Source organism: Schistocerca cancellata, chromosome 3 (assembly GCF_023864275.1).
Source record: "Schistocerca cancellata isolate TAMUIC-IGC-003103 chromosome 3, iqSchCanc2.1, whole genome shotgun sequence".
NCBI lineage: Eukaryota > Metazoa > Arthropoda > Insecta > Orthoptera > Acrididae > Schistocerca > Schistocerca cancellata.
In genome coordinates, this window is record NC_064628.1 from 918,511,537 (window position 1) to 918,534,553 (window position 23,017).

The following is a 23,017-nucleotide window of genomic DNA, read 5'->3' on the forward strand; positions in this document are numbered from 1 at the left end:
TGGCTCAAAATGGTTCAAATGGCTCTGAGCACTATGGGACTCAGCTGCTGTGGTCATAAGTCCCCTAGAACTTAGAACTACTTAAACCTAACTAACCTAAGGACATCACACACATCCATGCCCGAGGCAGGATTCGAACCTGTGACCGTAGCGGTCGTGCGGTTCCAGACTGTAGCGCTTTTAACCGCTCGGCCACTGCGGCCGGCTCCATGCGGAGATTATTGTCTGGGGCGTGAACCAGTAATATTTCTCGAACCAGTAATGCTGCATAGGATAGTTTGCAGCTGTAGGTGGAGCAGTGGAAACTGCACTCTCTGGAAAATCCTTGAATCCAGGCACTCTATTCTCTTTATGATTGAATGACCTACTTGTGGAAACTGAAGAACGGCAACTGAAAGAACATATGTCATGCTGCAGCAACATGGACTTGTAAGTCGGATTATTCCAGAAAACTGGTCTTCAGTTGCTCATATAGTTGCACTTCTTCATATACTATATTGATATAGCGGTTCCGATTCATGGTTTAACTTACTATTGAGAAGTTGAAAGATCTGCGGTCGTGCTTAGATGAGGAATTATGTTGATTGCCGTTTGGCCCCTATGATGTCACGGGTGACGAAATATTGTCTCAGACAGACAACATAGTTCGCGCAGGGTTCAACCTTTTTACGAAACTGTTGAAATGCAGACGAAGATGAAAGAAGGCCAAAGATGGTGGAGAAGAGATTCGCCAGATGATTGGAGTGGTCCCTAGCGGGGACTACTGAAGGACATACCGTAAGGGAATCGAGAGCTCGTTTTTCCCGCGCGCCGTTCGAGTGTGGAACGATAGAGAGACGTCTTGAAGATGGTTCATTAAACCCTCTGCATGTATTTCATTGTGAATAGCAGAGAAATCACGTATATGCAGAAGTTCTGAGGGATGAGTGATATCTACAGTTACTGCCTGATTGCGTGTGTTGAAGCATCCACAAATGAAGCGTTAAACTTCACGTTACAGGAAAACAATATCCAGGGTATAACAACTTTACTGAACAAATAACAGTATCCTTTGACATTGTGGAAATAGAGGCAAAAAAACTCACTGACAAGAGTAACGCAACAGATACAAAATGACTGTGGATCAAAATAATAAATGAGATGTGCTCTAAGCAGTGAGGACACTGGTACGACGCTACGTTCACAGAGCAAACACGTTTGGAACTAAACATTGCCTGGATACAAGTCAGGAATGAGCACCTGCTGGAAGCTAAGTTAGGCGATGATGGTGAACCGCCACTTCATATGCGGCGACGGCTACTTACAGTGCGCCAGTCGTATAAAACTTTGTCCACACCATACACCCCCGCATACCATACCGTTGCTCAGCCTCCTCTGGCACGATTGTTTCATGACCGGCAACGTGCGACGCAGCCCTATGGGATTCGCGCACAGGATTGCCTCGGTGCGATGTCTATGGCTGGTCTTCGTGTTTTACGTAGCGGTTGGAGCAGATCTCCACCTTGGCTCCTCCGGAGACCCAAACTTATTTTAGATTTGACTAATTTTAAGAAAGCTGGCACACCAAATTTTACGTTCCAATCTCTGTTTTTTAACATTTTAGATGTGCATCATGGTTTCACTGTCGTTTATACTGATGGCTCCAAACAGGAGACTTTCCTTGGCTGTTGTGTGGTGTTCCCTGATCATGTTACCCGGATTCGCCTCCCTGCTGAATATACCGTTTTTGCAGCGGAGCTCCACGCGATCCTGACGGCACTGGAGCAGATGCATCGTGTTCGGGGCGATCGATTTCTTCTCTGCTCCGATTCTCTTAGTGCCTTACAGTCACTGCAGATCCTGTACCCGACTGAAGAGATGGTCTAGCTGATACATGACCAACTGTACTTGCTCCAACGGCGGGGTAAAGAGGTATCCTTCTGCTGGGTGCCTGGTCATGTCAGCATTTGGGGCAATGAACAGGCTTATCAGGCTGCCAAGGAGGCCTGCAGAGAGCAGGATGTGGTCCAGTGTCCTATCCCCTTGCAGTCAGTCATCGCTGCACTCCACAGGAAGTGCATGGAGTTGTGGGAGGACGAATGGCTGGCGGTGACGGCCAATAAACTGCGGTCGGTAAAGTCAACCACTCGGCCCTGGCGTTCCTCCTGCCGGCTGCTCAGGCGGGAAGAGGTGGCCCTCACACGTCTTCGGATCGGGCACTGTCCTCTGACACATAGCTATTTATTACGGCGGGAGGATCCTCCGTTTTGTGATGCTTGTGGTGTGCACATCTCTGTCCGACACATTTTAACAGACTGCATTTTATACCGTGATGCAAGGGCAGAAGCACAAGTTGATGGGGATCTGCCCTATGTTTTAGCTAACGATGAGACGTGTGTGTCTAGGGTTTTTAAGTTTTGTGATGTGTCTGGACTCTGGCCTAAACTTTTAGGCTGGAGGTGTTAGTGTATTGCAGAGTGGCTGACTCCTCCCTTTTTTTCCTTGCGGTCAGCCAGCCACTTCCATCTGCTACATTGTTTTAGCACCCTCTACCTTTTTCTTCCTGTGTTGTCCATGTTTTACTGCTGACGCCCTGCTTCATCCCACGCTTCGGTGTGGGTGAGCACATATTTTTCAATGATTGTTCCCCGTGTTTTCTGTTCCGTTATATGTAAATGTTCTGAGTTTTTTTCTTGACACCCGTCTCACTATGATACTGAACGGGCGCTGAAGACCTTGCTGTCGTGCGCCCACACAACCCTTCTACTACTACTACTACTACTACTGATAACTAACTGGATGTCAGGATTCGAACCTCCGTCGGGGGGGACCATGAAAAGACGCCTCAGACCGCGCGGCTACCCGGCGCGGCTGGATGGTAAGTTTGTGGCCTGTGAGTGCAAGTCCAAGGATGAAGATTGTTACGGTTTAGGTTCAATAAGACAGTATTTAGTGTGAGGCTAAAAGCCAAAACGTCCATTTCAGAATAAAGTCACTTATGACGAAGGCACTGAGTTGTTGCAGAAGCTAACATCCTTGGATATGAGCCGACGTGAGAGTCCGGGAGAAGAGTAGACGATGACTCCCGACAAAGCCATTTGTCCCTAACGACGGACTTCGAGAGCAACTTGAATCAGGAGAGGATTTTGAAGCGTGACTGACTGGCGCTGTCCTGAGATCAGCTTATACAGCTGCCTTCCGTAGAATACTGTGGGTATTGTTTCCCTATCATGTGGCGTGTGGACGCAAGTAGTTTCCGTGTTGGCGACGCCTTTTCCTCTGCCTCCTGGTGATCGGCCTTGAGGGCATTGTGTTATTCTTACAATGCTGAGGTGTGCATGGACAGGGATGGCTGCCCCTGCCAGGGAGCTCTCACAGCATTTCCGCTCTGTTATGTCAGAACTTATACGACATAGGCCACCTGCTTCACGATATAAATGGAAATGCCGAGTGGCTAGGGCCTCCCGTCGGGTAGACCGGTCGCCTGGTGCAAGTCTTTCGAGTTGGCGCCACTTCGGCGACCTGCATGTCGATGGGGATTAAACGATGATGATAAGGACAACACAGCACCCAGTTCATGAGTCGAGAAAATCTCCGACCAAGCCGGGAATCGAACCCGAGCCGTTAGGTATGACATTACTCCGCGCTGACCACTCAGCTACCAGGGGCGGACTGCTTCACGATTATGGGAGTACTGAAGATGCAAAACAGTACTGTGAACAATACGACAGCCTACGTATGGAATGACGATTGAGATGCAAGGCTGAAAGACTACACTGGACTTTTATGATTCGAAAGGCTACAGGCGACTGAATTTACGCCCTGGCACTAATCACTTTAACTAGTATGCCTTCTATTTGTTCACCTGGAACATGCATCTGTTAAATTTGATTTTGCCCTTTGAGTGAGACTGTTGTTGTTCGTTAGCTTTAGAGGTTATCACATTTATCAGAATCTAATTGAACTCATATGGTTAAATAATTTAATGAAATGACTGCCCTGTCAATTTTGTAGTCAACTGTTTATGGGTGATTAATATATCAACATGGAATTGATGTTTCAAAAAAATTATGACGCAGGTTTATTGGTGATAAATAGGACCAACAATAAAAGTTTTATGTGATGATAAATAAATCATGATATGTTGGCAACACAAGTAGACGTTACATTTAGTTAACACTTCAATGGTTGGCAGTAGGTTGGCAAAAACTAAGGTTTGTCTGATTAAACTATTTACTCTGGCTGAAAACGTGAATAAGGCAATCTGAAACTACCTAACACTGAATAGACTTTGATGGATTTATTCTACACAGTGGTTATACTACGCTGGTGCAGCTGAGAACAAGTGACAAGCTGTAGCAACAATACTATACCCCTTTCTCGAAGTTTAGCGCTGTCTCATGGGACAGACGTGCTTTGAGCATGTGCAGAGCAGTGACGGGCAGCGCCTGTAATTCGTTATCGTCGTCACAAAACGTGTGATGTTGTGGCTAGCAATCTGTCAGACACGTCGCAATTAATCTCTAAAGGAGCCCTGAGATTTTGGCAAACTCCAGCTTGTGACACTCTTGTTTGCTGGAAGGCGGCAGACCCGACACGAATAAGGTTGCTCTCAGCACAGTGAGCTGTCCGATTAAAGTAACTGTCTGCAGAGCTAAGTCCTCACCGCACGCTCCAAAGTGAAAACCAATGCCAGCGTAAAGTCACACTCAGGACGAGTTTCAAAGTGCAATCCACTCATAACCACACTCAAAACCAAAATCCTTTCCAGACCGGTGTGTGAATCAGAAGACCAAGTTTACCTTTTCAGGAAACTCCAGAAAAGCACACATGCAACCACCCCCACAAGTGTCTCTTGCCAATCACAGAACTCCAGGACCTACATGTCACATCCCCCGCCCTCCCCCCCTCCACCCTAAGTCGTCTGCTCTACCCATCAACCAGTCCTAACCAAAGCCAACAATATTCTTCTCTTTTCTGGAGAAGGAGCCAATCCCTGAGTTGTATATTCCAACGCATAGAGAAGAACACGTTGTGCACCCAACTTGTTTTTTTCCACAGCACTTTAGGCAGCATGCTGTGAGTTTTCATTTGGTCCTAAAGTGAACAGCACATTTATCACAGAGATCGTATCACATAGATCGTTATCTAGATGGCGCAAATGTTACAGCGTGTCTGACTAGGATCCTCGGATAAACTAAGAGATCTGCTTTTATGTTCCAACGTAGACGAATTCAAAGGCACCATAAATGTTCTAAAATTGTTTACAAATATCTGAGGCTTCCCAGAAACTCAGAAGGCAGAGGAATGACACGACCTGACAGCTCCCTCGACAGCATCCGGTCCACTTTGAACATGGAAACACGCGAACTTAAATGGCCGCCCTACTGTTCACAAACGAGGGTTTTCGACACTGTGGAAATGCCTTGGCACGGCGACTTAAATTTTTCTCATATCCCTACACCTGCCGTATCAAAAGGCACGTAACACGTAGGTCAGGGAGGTAGCCTTTAGCCTCTTTGGCCGAAGGCATTGTCTGCACACCGGTGCGAGTTCTTGGGACCAGCATTCTGTCCCCGGTATGTGCTTGGAGGTATTCCTTTCTCTAATAGCTCCACATGGCTTCCAAGGCCAAACGTTCACTGCAATATTGAATATATGACCGAATTTCCTGCTTGTTCTCAACTCCAGCCAATACTATTCAAAGGAGAGCCACAATAAAGATCTTGCATGCATTAACAACGTGTATGGTATCATCAGTGCCTTGATAACTTCCTGACGCCTCACAAAAATGTCTTGAGTGTTATTATCAGACTGTGAAATCAGAGAGGCCTTGAATATGAAAAAATAGTGAAAGACTCGTCCCCTCTCAAGCGTGCTGCCATTATCTGCTAAGTGGTGCAGAATACCTGGATGCTGTGAGAGACAGTAGGCACAGACATGAATATGTTATAATGTACTTGATGAGCAACATGCCATTCCTCCTCTTCGTTATGTACAGATTTGTTCCGAACGGACATTAGTGGTGCACGTGGATTATGTCACGTACTCATTCAATCCAACATAGGGTTATTGACTTGTCCAAATGCGCCACACGCGTTGGTATTGAACAATTAGACCAGTCAGTCACATGCGGACTCACAATGAAGCTCGTTTAAAAATCCATACGTTCTAGTAACGTTGTCACCTGATCAGGCGCCATTCTCTGAGACTTGCAGTGTTTACTAAACAACTGACATTGTGTCACCAGCCAATTCTGTATTATTTTTCTTCGTCAGATAAGACGGCCTTGCCCTGCCGCAGTCAATGTTTTGTGGTGGCCCCACTACATTTCAGTTATATTCACACCGATGGTAAGCATAGACCAATATTTAAAAAAAGTATCCGGATGCACGTATGTAATGTGGAATTAATCGCTGGTTGACATAAGAGGCAGACTCGCCAGTATGATAGGATGCTTGAGTATTGTGTTGTCGGTAGACTAGCCAAAGCAGCGGAATGAAGTGGTCGGAGAGCTCAGAGACCACGAATGTGGACTAGTCATTGAATTTACCTCGAGTAACAAACCCATCTGGGACGTTTCAACGCTTCTGAGGGTGCACAGCCTGACCGCTGTCTGATGTGACTGTGAACTGAAAACAGGAAGCAAGAACTACAGCTAAAACAGGACCAGGTAGACTCGTGTGCAGACAGGGACCGTCGACTACTGCGGAGCAAATCGCATAAAATCAGGGGAAGCAATCGCTCATTAGTTCCAGTGTGCTACCAGACGTTCAGTTTGCCAAATAACTGCATGTAGGCAGTTAAAAAAAAAGGGACACACTGGTGACCAGCTGGAAATAAATGATCTGGAGTGATGAATCACGCATGCATTCTGATGGAAGAATGTGTGTTTGATTAATTCCTGGACAGCGTTACACGCCATAGTGTGTAAAACCAGCTGTGAAGGACGGCGGAGATAGTGTTACCGCATAATACCGTTTTTCGTGGTTAGAGTGTGATGCCGTCATTGCGATTGCGAAACCGCTAAATGTAAGGGATATCAACACGATATCAACACGCTCTAGAGCATTGTGAACTGTGTCTAGTACAGAGACAACTCCGAGATGATTACAGTTTGAGTCAACGTGCAAATCCACCCTTTGATAAAGCAGCACCTGTTAGGCAATAGTTCGTGGACAATAACATTCCAGAAATTGACCGGCCTGCTCATATTCTCTCCCTAAAGCGATTGGAACACATTGGTGTTTAGTCAGCACTTCGATATCGCTCCATATATTTGCGTCCAACATCAGTACACTCTTTGGTTTCGTCTTTTAAGGCGCAGACATTCAGGGAGCTTATTGAATCTATGCATAGTAGTGTTCACGACGTTACAAACGCAAAGGAAGGTTACACCTCATATTAACATCCCATTCTCGTGGTAGTGCCAAGGCGGCACTACGAAATATAGACCAGTAGGTGGCGGTGTTGATATGATTCGTCTTCTCAGCTCTGTACCACTGCGAGAAAAGGTACACAGCTGGATGCGATAAGTGGGCCTTCCATCAGCAGCTATCAAGAGTACGCACAACTTTGGAATGTGACTGGGTCGACGCAGCTACGGCTTCCCAACAAATGTCAAAACAGGAACAAACAACAGAGAAGCAAAAAGGGAAGTTAGGCTGCCTTTCGCAACAACACGGTTAGGACCACAGACTCTCAGAACGCAACGTCATCACCTTCTCGGCGAGAGATATAGATGTCGGCGCAATGTCAATAGTTAAGAGAGCACTTAATTTGGCACCTTCGCCGCGGGACTTTCATGTCTGTGAAATAAGTGGTGTCGAAAAGGCGGTCCGCAAACTGCTGAACAGGGGACGAAATAAGGCGTGAAACGAGCCCTAGTCTCAAGAAATCAAAGTTACCAGCGTCCCATAGAGCAGCGCTGAAGGTAATGACACGCGAGCTCTACCCAATCATGAAAGCATTGTGGTCCTTCCTGCTAACAAGGTAAATCCAGCCGTAACTAAGGACTTTTTTCATTCTTTTTCTTTTCAGTCATCAGTGTTCTGGCCGATTTGATGCTGCCTTCCATGAATTCCTCTACTGTACCAACCTCTTCATCTCAGAATAGCACTTGAAACCTATATCCTTAATTATTTGCTGAATGTATTCAAGCCTCTGCCCTTTACAGCTCCCTCTAGTACTATGGAAATCATTCCTTGATGTCTTAACAGATGTACTATCGTCCTCTCCTTTTTCCTTGTCAGTGTTTTCCACATATTCCTTTCCTCTCCGATTCTGCGCTACACCTCCTCATTCCTTGCCTTATCAGTACACTTCATTTTCAGCATTTGTTTGTGGTACCACATCTCAAATGCTTCGATTCTCTTCTGTTCCGGTTTTCCCACAGTACATGTTTCACTACCATACAATGCCGTACTGCAAATGTACATTCTCAGAAATTTCTTCTCAAATTAAGGCCTATGTTTGATAGTAGAAGATTTATCTTGGCCAGGAATGCCCTTTTTGTCACTGTCTGCTTCTGCTTTTGATGTCTTCCGTCCATCTTAGGTTATTTTACTGCCTAGGTAGCAGAATTCCTTAACTTCATTTACTTCGTAGCCACCAATCTTGACGTTAAGTTTCTCGCTGTTCTCACTTCTTCTACTTCTCTTTACTTTCGGCTTTCTTCGATTTACTCTCAATCCACATTCTGCACTCATTAGACTGTTCATTCCATTCAACAAATCATGTAATTCCTTTTCACTCAGGATAGCAATGCCATCAGCAAATTGTGTCACTGATATCATTTGACCTTGAATTTCAATTCCACTCCTGAACCTTTATTTCCATCATTACTTCATCGATGTATAGTTTTAAGAGTATGGGCGAAAGACTACGTCTCTGCCTTACACATTTTTTAATCCGAGCACTTTGTTCTTGATCATCCACTCTTATTATTTCCTTTTGGCTCTTGTACATACTGTATATTATCCGTTTCTACCTATATTTTACCCCTATTTTTCTTAGAATTTCGAAGTTCTTGCACCATTTGACACTGTTGAACGCTTTTTCCAGGTCAACAAATTCTCTGAACGTGTTTTGATTTTATTCTAGTCTTCCTTTCATTATCAACCGCAACGTCAGAATTGCCTCTCTAGCTCCTTTACCTTTCCTGAAGCCAAACTGATCGTCACCTAATACGTCCTCAATTTTCTTTTCTATTCTTCTGTATATTATTCACGTCAGCAACTTGGACGCATGAGACGTTACGTTGATCATGCGATAATTCTCGCACTTGCCAGCTCTTGCCAGACTATAATATACGCAGATTTGCTCACTACTGGATTAAGTTATTTACCAGAATATCCCACGTGACGCAACACCTAGAATAATAAGAAAAACCTCTTGACTTCTCAGACACATAGATCATCTGTTGCTTATGTTTTATCCAAGATCTACAATGAAGGAACGCCATTCCTCCTCACTGTATCCAAGATCCATTCACCTACATATAAACTGGCGAAGTACTTCGCTAGTTTCCTCGTTCCACATGTAGGGTGCTGCGAACATCATGTTAGAAACTCAGCAGATTTTATTAGCCGAATTAGCAATCTTCAACTTAATAAGTAGACATTACGGTCAGTTTTAGATACGGAGCAACTAAAGATTAGTTGTTTCTCTCAATACGTTGACGACACGTTCGTCATTTGGAACCATTTGCGTGAGAAACTTAAAGACTTCTTGAAATATCTCAACGGTATTAACAGTAACATGCAGTTCACCGTGGAGGTAGAAAAAGACAATGCATTTCCCTTCCTCGACGACTTCATCCACCGTGAAAGACATGGACGCCTTGGCAACAGCGTCTAAAGTGTGTGTGTTCAAGTGTGTGTGAAATCTTATGGGACATAACTGCTAAGGTCATCAGTCCCTAAGCTTACACACTACTTAACCTAAATTATCCTAAGGACACAGACACCCATGCCCGAGGGAGGACTCGAACCTCCGCCGGGACCAGCCGCACAGCCCATGACTGCAGCGCCAGAGACCGCTCGGCTAATCCCGCGCGGAGCGTCTAAATAAAGCCTACCCACTTCGATCTATACTAGCACGCCATCAGCCATCATCACATGGCAAACAAGCGCACTGTGTTACAAATATTGGTGCATCGTTCAAGAATTATATTACACACTGATAACCTCCCGCGTGAGCTGAGCCGCCTACGCAAGGTCTTCGGGAGCAACGCCTATAAAGATCATCAAATAAATGAAGTGATTTTACGCAAGAAACACAGTAAGGTCAGGAAAAGAAACTTATTTTCTTGCATTTCTGTGGCTCCGTGCCGGGAAGGATATGCCGGCTGCTGAGAATACACAAGATCAAATGAGTCCTTAGGCCTCTGACTGAATATCGTCAATTACTGAGACCAATTAAACACATTTGAGGTCTCAGGATACCAGGGGGCCTACAAGACAGGTTACGATTGTGGCGTGGCATTCAATCAACGAAGAGTTGACACTGTGGAACAACGCAGGAAGGAGCATGAGAGGTTTTGTCGCCTAATCTATACGAGAAACCCACTTTAGTTGAGTATGCTATAGACGACAAATGTCACAGCCGGCGTCTAGTACATTTTAAGTACGTACCAGCAGCCCATTGGCAGTCATGGCACCTGACACTGGCCACAGGAGTATTTGGCCGAAAGCTCGTGTAATTTTAACCACTTGACTCGGCTGGAAACCCGAAAACCTTTAATACACTGTTACCACCGCGAGACTCTGCATTCTCACATTCCTTCCAGGAGATTCACTTAGTCAGTGAGTGCATAAATTATGCGGCTAGTACGACTCAAAAAAACCTTTTCCCTTGTAATTGCACCGGTATCACAGAAATGACCTGGACAAAATAACATCGTTAAAATATTGTTTTCATTTAGATACTAACAGCAATAAGTTAATTAGCTACTTCAAGAATCACATAACCCATTACTAGATTGGTCATTTGGTCTTTCTGGAGGTAGAAGAGGACAGGATTTTGGACATCTTCCGAAAACAGTTATCGAAAGTATTTCATAGTGGTTTTACAGTCCCCACAAGCGGATATCGATATGGAAGCAGGTCGGCTGGTGTGGGTCTTGAACCAGAGTAATAAGTGGTCAGCTGTCAAGGAAGCCGCACGCAGAGCGTTGTTGGTTCCGAATTTTTATTTCCGTCCGCGTCTTTCTCTAAGAGTTGCTCGGACTCCCTGCTCTCCCGTTGACTGACTTCACGTTGAGGGGGTTCTCTTTTTCCGGAGTCCAGTTCCCTGGCTTCCAAAAGACGAGCTACCGACTGCTGGTTACATTTACACAAACAAGACGGTTTTGCGAACAGATGCAATAGCAACCAAGATGTGCAAATGTAACATACAGTTTAGTTTTCATTATAGAAAGAATGAAAGACAGTCACTTCGCTGCTCTAAAATATAGTGAGAGATTCAACTTGATACAAAATTACAGTGCTATATGATAGTGCTAATATTTAAAATATCAAAACCAATTTTACTTTTAGTTTTATTAAAGTATCTTCACAGTTTCCGTCAGCCTACCAAAAGCGTTCGATTGTGTAAACAGCTAAGAGACCTTTGAAATATTAAAACAGATATACGGTATAATGCAAAGTGAGTGACATACAATATACAAAATGTGATAAAAAGTATCCGGACATCCCCAGAAGCATACTTTTTCGTATTAAGTACATTGTGCTGCCACCTGCTACCAGGCACTCCATATTAGTGACCTCAATAGCCATTAGACGTCGTGAGAGAGCAGAATAGGCGCTCTGCGGAACTCAAGAACTTCGAACGTGGTCGGGTGATTGGGTGTCACGTGTGTCATACGTCTGTACGCGAGATTTCCACATTGCTTAACATACCTAGGTCCACTGTTTCCCATGTGATAGTAAAGTGGAAACGTGAAGAGACACATACACCACTAAAGCGTACAGGCCGACCTCGTCTGATGACATAGAGAACGCCGACAGTTGAAGAGGGTCGTAATGTGTAATAGGCAAACATCTATCCAGACCATCACACAGGAATTCCAAACAGCATTCGGATCCACTGCAGGTACTATGACAGTTAGGTGGGAGGTGAGAAAACTTGCCAAACGACGCCTCGCCTGGTGTAAGGAGCGTAGATATTGGACGATTGAACAATGGCGAAACGTTGCGTGGAGTGACGAATCGCGGTACACAATGTGGCGATCCGATGGTAGAGTGTGGGTATGGCGAATGCCCGGTGAATTTCATCTGCCAGCGTGTGTAGTGCCAACAGTAAAATTCGGAGGCGGTGGTGTTACGGTGTGGTAGTGTTTTTCATGGAGGGAGCTTGCACCCCTTGTGTTTTGCGTGGCGGTATCACAGCACCTTCTTGCTTCCCACTGTTGAAGAGTAATTAGTGTATGGTGATAGCATCTTTCAACATGATCGAGCACCTGTTCATAATGCGCGGCCTGTGGCGGAGTGCTTACACGACAATAACATTCCTGTTACGGACTGGCCTGCAGAGAGTCCTGACCTGAATCCTATAGAACACCTTTCGGACGTTTTGGAACGACGACTTGGTGCCGGGCGTCACTGATCGACATTGATACCTCTCCTCAGCGTTGCACTCCGTGAAGGATGGGCTACCATTCCCCAAGAAACCTTTCAGCACCTGATTGAACGTATGCCTGCGAGAGTCGAAGTTGTCATCGAGGCTAAGCGTGGACCACCACCATATTGAATTAAAGCATTACCGTTGGAGTGCGCCACGAACTTGTACGTCATTTCCAGCCAAGTGTCCGGATACTTTTGACACACATACTATATGTAAGACTCAAAAGAGAACAAATCAAAGGAACAGAAGAGTGCTCGAGGAGAACATAACGTAGGTTTGTGATTCTGTCATTCTCTTATAGTCTTCAACCTACGTACGGACAGCAATGAACGAAGTAAAAGGTTGTTCAGAAGTGCGGTATAAATTAATTTTAGAAGAATGTAGATAAAAAAAGCGCAGTCCTCTGTAAAAGTGAAGAAAAGTTTCAAGACTGGTTGAATGGAATAAACACAGTACTGAGCGCACAATATGGATTGAGAGTAAACAAAAGAACACGAAACTATTAAGAAACAACAAAACTGCGATCAGGGCTGAACTTAAAATCCAACTTGCGCGCACTTACCATATCGTCAGCGAGTATGAAAATGATGTGAGGTGGTTTAGTATCAGCAGAGAAGGACGTCGTCAGCAATGCGAATAGTAGCAAAACCGTGGGCAGCATGTTTTCCAGTAGCTCCATCACAACAAAAGCACTGAAAATTAAAGTTTTCTATAAATATAAGCTGTCTGTTCTCTAAAAGACTGCGGTAAAATCATTTATTTTACGTTCTCTCAGGATTTTATTTCTTATGAAAATGTAATTTTCTAATGGAAGTATACAGGAGGTGGACAAAGATATTGAAAAGACAAAAGCACAACACATTACCATACCGGAGAGAGTGTAAGGAAACCGTTCACAAACAAAACAGATTACAGAATGAGATTTTCACTCTGCAGCGGAGTGTGCGCTGATATGAAACTTCCTGGCAGATTAAAACTGTGTGCCCGACCGAGACTCGAACTCGGGACCTTTGCCTTTCGCGGGCAAGTGCTCTACCATCTGAGCTACCGAAGCACGAATCACGCCCGGTACTCACAGCTTTACTTCTGCCAGTATCTCGTCTCCTACCTTCCAAACTTTACAGAAGCTCTCCTGCGAACCTTGCAGAACTAGCACTCCTGAAAGAAAGGATATAGCGGAGACATGGCTTAGCCACAGCCTGGGGGATGTTTCCAGAATGAGATTTTCACTCTGCAGCGGAGTGTGCGCTGATATGAAACTTCCTGGCAGATTAAAACTGTGTGCCCGACCGAGACTCGAACTCGGGACCTTTGCCTTTCGCGGGCAAGTGCTCTACCATCTGAGCTACCGAAGCACGAATCACGCCCGGTACTCACAGCTTTACTTCTGCCAGTATCTCGTCTCCTACCTTCCAAACTTTACAGAAGCTCTCCTGCGAACCTTGCAGAACTAGCACTCCTGAAAGAAAGGATATAGCGGAGACATGGCTTAGCCACAGCCTGGGGGATGTTTCCAGAATGAGATTTTCACTCTGCAGCGGAGTGTGCGCTGATATGAAACTTCCTGGCAGATTAAAACTGTGTGCCCGACCGAGACTCGAACTCGGGACCTTTGCCTTTCGCGGGCAAGTGCTCTACCATCTGAGCTACCGAAGCACGAATCACGCCCGGTACTCACAGCTTTACTTCTGCCAGTATCTCGTCTCCTACCTTCCAAACTTTACAGAAGCTCTCCTGCGAACCTTGCAGAACTAGCACTCCTGAAAGAAAGGATATAGCGGAGACATGGCTTAGCCACAGCCTGGGGGATGTTTCCAGAATGAGATTTTCACTCTGCAGCGGAGTGTGCGCTGATATGAAACTTCCTGGCAGATTAAAACTGTGTGCCCGACCGAGACTCGAACTCGGGACCTTTGCCTTTCGCGGGCAAGTGCTCTACCATCTGAGCTACCGAAGCACGAATCACGCCCGGTACTCACAGCTTTACTTCTGCCAGTATCTCGTCTCCTACCTTCCAAACTTTACAGAAGCTCTCCTGCGAACCTTGCAGAACTAGCACTCCTGAAAGAAAGGATATAGCGGAGACATGGCTTAGCCACAGCCTGGGGGATGTTTCCAGAATGAGATTTTCACTCTGCAGTGGAGTGTGCGCTGATATGAAACTTCCTGGCAGATTAAAACTGTGTGCCCGACCGAGACTCGAACTCGGGACCTTTGCCTTTCGCGGGCAAGTGCTCTACCATCTGAGCTACCGAAGCACGAATCACGCCCGGTACTCACAGCTTTACTTCTGCCAGTATCTCGTCTCCTACCTTCCAAACTTTACAGAAGCTCTCCTGTGAACCTTGCAGAACTAGCACTCCTGAAAGAAAGGATATAGCGGAGACATGGCTTAGCCACAGCCTGGGGGATGTTTCCAGAATGAGATTTTCACTCTGCAGCGGAGTGTGCGCTGATATGAAACTTCCTGGCAGATTAAAACTGTGTGCCCGACCGAGACTCGAACTCGGGACCTTTGCCTTTCGCGGGCAAGTGCTCTACCATCTGAGCTACCGAAGCACGAATCACGCCCGGTACTCACAGCTTTACTTCTGCCAGTATCTCGTCTCCTACCTTCCAAACTTTACAGAAGCTCTCCTGCGAACCTTGCAGAACTAGCACTCCTGAAAGAAAGGATATAGCGGAGACATGGCTTAGCCACAGCCTGGGGGATGTTTCCAGAATGAGATTTTCACTCTGCAGCGGAGTGTGCGCTGATATGAAACTTCCTGGCAGATTAAAACTGTGTGCCCGACCGAGACTCGAACTCGGGACCTTTGCCTTTCGCGGGCAAGTGCTCTACCATCTGAGCTACCGAAGCACGAATCACGCCCGGTACTCACAGCTTTACTTCTGCCAGTATCTCGTCTCCTACCTTCCAAACTTTACAGAAGCTCTCCTGCGAACCTTGCAGAACTAGCACTCCTGAAAGAAAGGATATAGCGGAGACATGGCTTAGCCACAGCCTGGGGGATGTTTCCAGAATGAGATTTTCACTCTGCAGCGGAGTGTGCGCTGATATGAAACTTCCTGGCAGATTAAAACTGTGTGCCCGAGATACTGGCAGAAGTAAAGCTGTGAGTACCGGGCGTGATTCGTGCTTCGGTAGCTCAGATGGTAGAGCACTTGCCCGCGAAAGGCAAAGGTCCCGAGTTCGAGTCTCGGTCGGGCACACAGTTTTAATCTGCCAGGAAGTTTCATATCAGCGCACACTCCGCTGCAGAGTGAAAATCTCATTCTGGAAACATCCCCCAGGCTGTGGCTAAGCCATGTCTCCGCTATATCCTTTCTTTCAGGAGTGCTAGTTCTGCAAGGTTCGCAGGAGAGCTTCTGTAAAGTTTGGAAGGTAGGAGACGAGATACTGGCAGAAGTAAAGCTGTGAGTACCGGGCGTGATTCGTGCTTCGGTAGCTCAGATGGTAGAGCACTTGCCCGCGAAAGGCAAAGGTCCCGAGTTCGAGTCTCGGTCGGGCACACAGTTTTAATCTGCCAGGAAGTTTCATATCAGCGCACACTCCGCTGCAGAGTGAAAATCTCATTCTGGAAACATCCCCCAGGCTGTGGCTAAGCCATGTCTCCGCTATATCCTTTCTTTCAGGAGTGCTAGTTCTGCAAGGTTCGCAGGAGAGCTTCTGTAAAGTTTGGAAGGTAGGAGACGAGATACTGGCAGAAGTAAAGCTGTGAGTACCGGGCGTGATTCGTGCTTCGGTAGCTCAGATGGTAGAGCACTTGCCCGCGAAAGGCAAAGGTCCCGAGTTCGAGTCTCGGTCGGGCACACAGTTTTAATCTGCCAGGAAGTTTCATATCAGCGCACACTCCGCTGCAGAGTGAAAATCTCATTCTGGAAACATCCCCCAGGCTGTGGCTAAGCCATGTCTCCGCTATATCCTTTCTTTCAGGAGTGCTAGTTCTGCAAGGTTCGCAGGAGAGCTTCTGTAAAGTTTGGAAGGTAGGAGACGAGATACTGGCAGAAGTAAAGCTGTGAGTACCGGGCGTGATTCGTGCTTCGGTAGCTCAGATGGTAGAGCACTTGCCCGCGAAAGGCAAAGGTCCCGAGTTCGAGTCTCGGTCGGGCACACAGTTTTAATCTGCCAGGAAGTTTCATATCAGCGCACACTCCGCTGCAGAGTGAAAATCTCATTCTGGAAACATCCCCCAGGCTGTGGCTAAGCCATGTCTCCGCTATATCCTTTCTTTCAGGAGTGCTAGTTCTGCAAGGTTCGCAGGAGAGCTTCTGTAAAGTTTGGAAGGTAGGAGACGAGATACTGGCAGAAGTAAAGCTGTGAGTACCGGGCGTGATTCGTGCTTCGGTAGCTCAGATGGTAGAGCACTTGCCCGCGAAAGGCAAAGGTCCCGAGTTCGAGTCTCGGTCGGGCACACAGTTTTAATCTGCCAGGAAGTTTCATATCAGCGCACACTCCGCTGCAGAGTGAAAATCTCATTCTGGAAACATCCCCCAGGCTGTGGCTAAGCCATGTCTCCGCTATATCCTTTCTTTCAGGAGTGCTAGTTCTGCAAGGTTCGCAGGAGAGCTTCTGTAAAGTTTGGAAGGTAGGAGACGAGATACTGGCAGAAGTAAAGCTGTGAGTACCGGGCGTGATTCGTGCTTCGGTAGCTCAGATGGTAGAGCACTTGCCCGCGAAAGGCAAAGGTCCCGAGTTCGAGTCTCGGTCGGGCACACAGTTTTAATCTGCCAGGAAGTTTCATATCAGCGCACACTCCGCTGCAGAGTGAAAATCTCATTCTGGAAACATCCCCCAGGCTGTGGCTAAGCCATGTCTCGGCTATATCCTTTCTTTCAGGAGTGCTAGTTCTGCAAGGTTCGCAGGAGAGCTTCTGTAAAGTTTGGAAGGTAGGAGACGAGATACTGGCAGAAGTAAAGCTGTGAGTACCGGGCGTGATTCGTGCTTCGGTAGCTCAGATGGTAGAGCACTTGCCCGCGAAAGGCAAAGGTCCCGAGTTCGAGTCTCGGTCGGGCACACAGTTTTAATCTGCCAGGAAGTTTCATATCAGCGCACACTCCGCTGCAGAGTGAAAATCTCATTCTGGAAACATCCCCCAGGCTGTGGCTAAGCCATGTCTCCGCTATATCCTTTCTTTCAGGAGTGCTAGTTCTGCAAGGTTCGCAGGAGAGCTTCTGTAAAGTTTGGAAGGTAGGAGACGAGATACTGGCAGAAGTAAAGCTGTGAGTACCGGGCGTGATTCGTGCTTCGGTAGCTCAGATGGTAGAGCACTTGCCCGCGAAAGGCAAAGGTCCCGAGTTCGAGTCTCGGTCGGGCACACAGTTTTAATCTGCCAGGAAGTTTCAAAACAGATTACGTTTGTCTCTAAATGGATAAATACATGTCTTGTGTGGTTTCCAGAGGAAACTTATGCCATTGTTCTTACAAAATAGTGGCAAATTGAGATAAGGAAGATGGAGATGTGTAGCTATCGCGGACGCTCCTTTCCAAAACAGACCAGAAATGCCCAACAGTAATGTGATCTGGTAACTTTAGTGACCAGGAGAGATGCGATAGTCCGTCCTTGTGCACACGGAACCAGCCCTGGACGATGCGGGCTGTGTGAACAGGAACCCTGTCGTTTTGGAAAATGGGATCACGATTGGGGATTAATTGTTTTACGATGGGAATGTCCTGATGGGTCAAAATGGTCACATAATCCATGGCAGTAATATGTTCAAACGTGTGAGAAATCTTATGGGACTTAACTGCTAAGGTCATCAGTCCCTAAGCTTACACAGTACTCAACCTAAATTATCCTAAGGACAAACACACACACCCATGCCCAAGAGAGGACTCGAACCTCCGCCGGGACCAGCCGCACAGTCCATGACTGCAGCGCCTTAGACCGCTCGGCTAATCCAGCGCGGCTTGGCAGTAATAAGACCTTGCAGAATAAACATGGGGCTCGTGGAATACCGTGATACAGTCACCCAAATCATCACCGAAGACACGCCGTTTAACTCTTCACGTGCCATGGAGCTTCTGAAGGCAGGAAAATTACACCAGAAAGCCATCACAGAAAAGACCACTAGTCTAATCTTCACAGTAAAATACACGGGTATAGTTAATTTCTTTGGAGAAGCACGCGAAGAAAAAGAAGAAACTAAATTACTGTGTATCAGACAACTTCCGCTCTGCTACCGCTGATGTTGCATCTGCTCGGCTCTGCGTCTGCCGGTGCATAGCGAGAACCCTCTGGTTGTCATCCGCTGCAGCGCGTCCTAACAGCACAGCAGCACGTGGACGATATTCGGCGCTCTGTTATGTTGCCCTTCATGGCATGCCACTCTGTGCTTACGTATCAGGAAAATAGTGCCTGTTCGCACACGACAGAGTGTCTACTGCTTCTCTTCGTGATTGCCAAATCCCACTTTTTCCGACAATTTCACTGGATCTCTCCCCAATTGAGAACACTAGGAGTGTTGTTGGCAAGACCCTCCAACCAGCTCGGCATTTTGACAATTTAATGTGCCAGTTGGACAGAATTTGGCACGAAATTCCACAAGAGGATATCGAACAATTCTATCAACTGTATCTATCAAGCCGAACAACTGCTTGCGTACTGACTTGCTCAATTTGTGAAGATCTTTCTGTTAACTAAATCATCCATCTCTTCTGAAATGGTCATTATATCTTGTTAGTACACGTACATCACTTCTGTCGGTATCTGTCCGATTCGGATAATTCCCGTAGCTTGCTTTTCTGTTTTATTTTTATTAGAGTACAAAAAGTTAATAGGATGGTGAAGCATACTTGTATCTACTTGTCGCTGTTATCTCAAAGATATAAAATTTGATGTGTACTGAGATAATTATGGTCAGGACAGGTGTACTGTGATGAAAAGTGTGGGCCATGCTCAGAATACGATTAAATAATGTGGAGATGTTGTGGTGATATGTGGAGTATGTTGTGTGCAATATGATTAAATATGAGAAAATGAAGTGTACCTACAGGTTCTTCTCTTGGCCTCCGAAGCACAGCAAATGGCATGGTTAAGTTTCTGTTATTATTGCTACTGCCGTAAGTGACAGAAGCCTTATTTGGCTGTAAAAGTACGTCATGTAGCTAGTTTCCAGTATGAGGAACGCGAGTTTAAATGTCTGTTCTATCATATGCGAAAGACAATACGTATCTGAACTCTCCCGTAAACTGACCGAAGGCTACTGCCCACTGTGCATGCTGAATCCATTCATTTGACTCTGCTTCTGTTAATTCACTGTGTCTTTTGCGGATATGTCATGCTAATGAATGAAAAGTGGTGGAACTCTCTGCACATTGAGTCCCTTGATTTGACACTACTTGTGTTAAAATCACTGTGTTCTTTGTAGGTATTTCATGCTAATCAATGTAAGTGTGGTGGAAGTTAACTTCTCGTGCACTAGCCAATTAATAACTGATAATGTTGAGAAAATACCTGTGACAACTCATATATATCAGTGAATTTATTTGATCTGTGCTCATATTTTATAGATTTTACGTGGTTGTAAATATTAATGATCTCTGTTGTATGAGACAACAGTTCATCAAGGTTGTTAGATGCTTAAAGTCCGCCGCTCGTGGTCTCGCGGTAGCGTTCTCGCTTCCCGAGCACGGGGTCCCGGGTTCGATTCCCGGCGGGGTCAGGGATTTTCACCTGCCTCGAGATGACTGGGTGTTTGTGTTGTCCTCATCATTTCATCATCATCCAGGAAAGTGGCGAAATTGGACTGAGCAAAGACTGGGTAATTGTACGGGCGCTGATAACCACGCAGTTGAGCGCCCCACAAACCAAACATCATCATCATCAGATGCTTAAAGGTACCCTCACTTATTTATTGTAGACGTTCTGGCTCTTGCACTTTTATTGGAATAAACAGCAGACACTACTCAGTCTTCTTGTTGAATTTTGATGTCAAAACCGTATTTCGTTTAAAGAGGCATCTTGTGCATACCCTTCTGTATACTTTTCCTAAGTTAAGGACATTACTTTCTTTCTTTTGATTCTTATGAATTTCGTTTAGGTTTTTATGTTTATACTGGGCTTAGCTTAGAAAGGAAAGAATGCAACTGATTTGCCTCATTGACTACGTTCTTCTATGGAGCTACCTTTTTCACTTCTTATTTGTTGAGTGTTCTTGTCCGAAAACATCTGTTTCTGTTCTTTCCTACGAAACGTTATATATAAAAAATTACAAATATGCACATGTTTTTAATTTGTGAGTCAACTGCGATCTCTAAACTAGCAGTTTCTCTGCCCTTGTTACTGAGGAAATTGTGTTCTGCCTATTTGCTCCTGTCTCAGGTTCTTCGGCCAACGTTCATCTAATGAATTTACTGACGTTTCGCCAGCACGAGTGGCTGGCATTGTCTAAGCTTCACCCTTCATTGCCGGTGGTGAAATGGAGCCGAGCTCGCGGCCACAGACTATATGTACCTGGCAAGCCAACGTCCGAGTGCTTCTCCGCGGTCATTTCCGGTGCGGTTCTCTTGCTACCTGCGACGGTCGTTCGCTGCAGTACGGAAAGCCAGGATCCGTTTACCTTAAGGCTTTCCTCTTTCTTGTTGAAACTGCTCGCGTGTTTTTGTATTTTTAAAGCTTCTCTGAACAAGCACGTGTGATAATGCTTCTATACAGCCAGTACCTCCGCGTCGGCGAATTTTATTATGTGGTCGGTCTCAATTAAGGCGTGCTCCGCCACGGCCGATTTCTCCACCTGCCCCAACCTGCAATTTCGCTTATGTTCTTTGATCCTGGTATTGATTGATAGTCCAGTCAATCCAACATAAACTTTTCAGCGTGTGCATGGTATACGGTATATTCCCGACATTGCAAGAGGGTCCCTTTTCTCCTTTGCCTATGTAAGACACTCTTTGATCATCCTTGTCGGTTTGAAAATCGTCTTTACGCCGTGTTCGTCTAATATACGGACGATTCTGTCCGCCACTCTGGGAATGTATGGCAGAAAGGCCGTACCCGACATTTATTTTCTGATTCCTTACTTCACCGAGTGTTTGGCTCTGTTAAACTTCTAATTTAACTGGTGGAGTACCCATTGCTTCTCAGAACACTTTGCAGGTGTTGCATTTCGCGTCAGAGGTGCTGCGGCTCACACATTCGCCCTGCTCGCCTTACAAGCGTATTAATCATGCCTCTTTTCCTGGCTCGGGTGGTGGTTTGATAGTTTTGGCAGGTATCGGTCCGTGTGTGTCAGTTTTTCGATACACGCTGTGTTCCAGGTTTTCACCATCCCTTGTGACCAGCGCATCTAGAAATGGCAGTTTTTTGTCCTTTTCTACTTCCATGGTAAATATTATGTTGACATGTAGGCTGTTCAAGTGTCTTAAGAAGTCACCGAGCTCTACTTCACCATGGCTACACACAACGAAGGACCATCGACGTACCTGTACCACACCTATGGTTTGCAAGTCGCCAAGTCCAGTGCGTGAGCTTCGAATTGTTCCATGAAGAAGTGGGCCTCCACTGGACTAAGAGAACTACCCATGGCGATGCCTTCCAGCTGTAGGTAGAAATCGCCATTCCCAGTGAAACAGCTCGTGGTGAGACATGCATGGGAGAGCTTTGTGATGTCTTGCGGGAAAATGGAACCGATGTGCTCCAGAGCGTCACTGAGTGGCACTTTCGTAAACAAAGAAGCAACATCGAAGCAGACAAGGATGTTGTTCGATGCAAGCTTCAGTTTCTTTAGCTTCTCAATGAAAACTCCTGAGTCCTTTATGTACGTGTCGGTCGGATCTTTTGCTCATAGTCTTCGGTCTTCATTACGACGGTCGCATTCCCCTTATCGGCAGGCAGTACCAAATTACTCCTGTCGGCGTTGAGATTCTTAATGGCTTGTAGCTCTTCTTTCTTCAGGTTGCAAGCTGGTGGTTTTGCTCGGCGCAGTATGCTGGCTGTTTCAGTGCGTGTTTCCTCTGCCCTTTCACAAGGAACTATACTGTGGAGTAAAACTGTGCCAACACCCAAGCGGCTATTCGGACCTTTCCTTGTGATAGGGTAGTATGGGTATGTATTGAGGTAAGTCTTGTATTGATACATGATTTTGCGTTAAACTTTTTTGTGTGTTTTGGGGAAAATTACACATACTACGCCATATGATCTACATGTTATGCCAGTTCATTTGAGGAAAGTTATTTAAATCACTGTGGTGAGATATTAAACTGTTGGTGTACTGGTATATTACTAGCACTGAACCACCTCTTGTCTGTAGTGACACTAAAGTGAAATAAGTTTGTACTCGTACAATTTCCCATTTTCCTTCTTTAGATTATTTGTAGTTAGTAATATTTCATTTGCTTTTGCGACAAAGGAACTTTGAGTGTTACTAAATTAATGGAAGATCACATGCGAGCTGAAGATTCTATGAATTCATA

General features: G+C 45.8%; 1 protein-coding gene across 1 annotated transcript in view; it reads right to left on the reverse strand.

The window, feature by feature from the left end:
* Window positions 1–23,017, reverse strand: part of LOC126174741 (arylsulfatase B-like) — a 107,384-nt gene that overhangs the window by 78,860 nt on the left and 5,507 nt on the right. Inside the window, exon 2 of the mRNA XM_049921061.1 lies at window positions 13,166–13,295. Within this exon, the coding sequence (XP_049777018.1) occupies window positions 13,166–13,282 (117 nt within the window). The 5' untranslated portion in view covers window positions 13,283–13,295. The remainder of the gene's footprint in view (window positions 1–13,165; window positions 13,296–23,017) is intronic.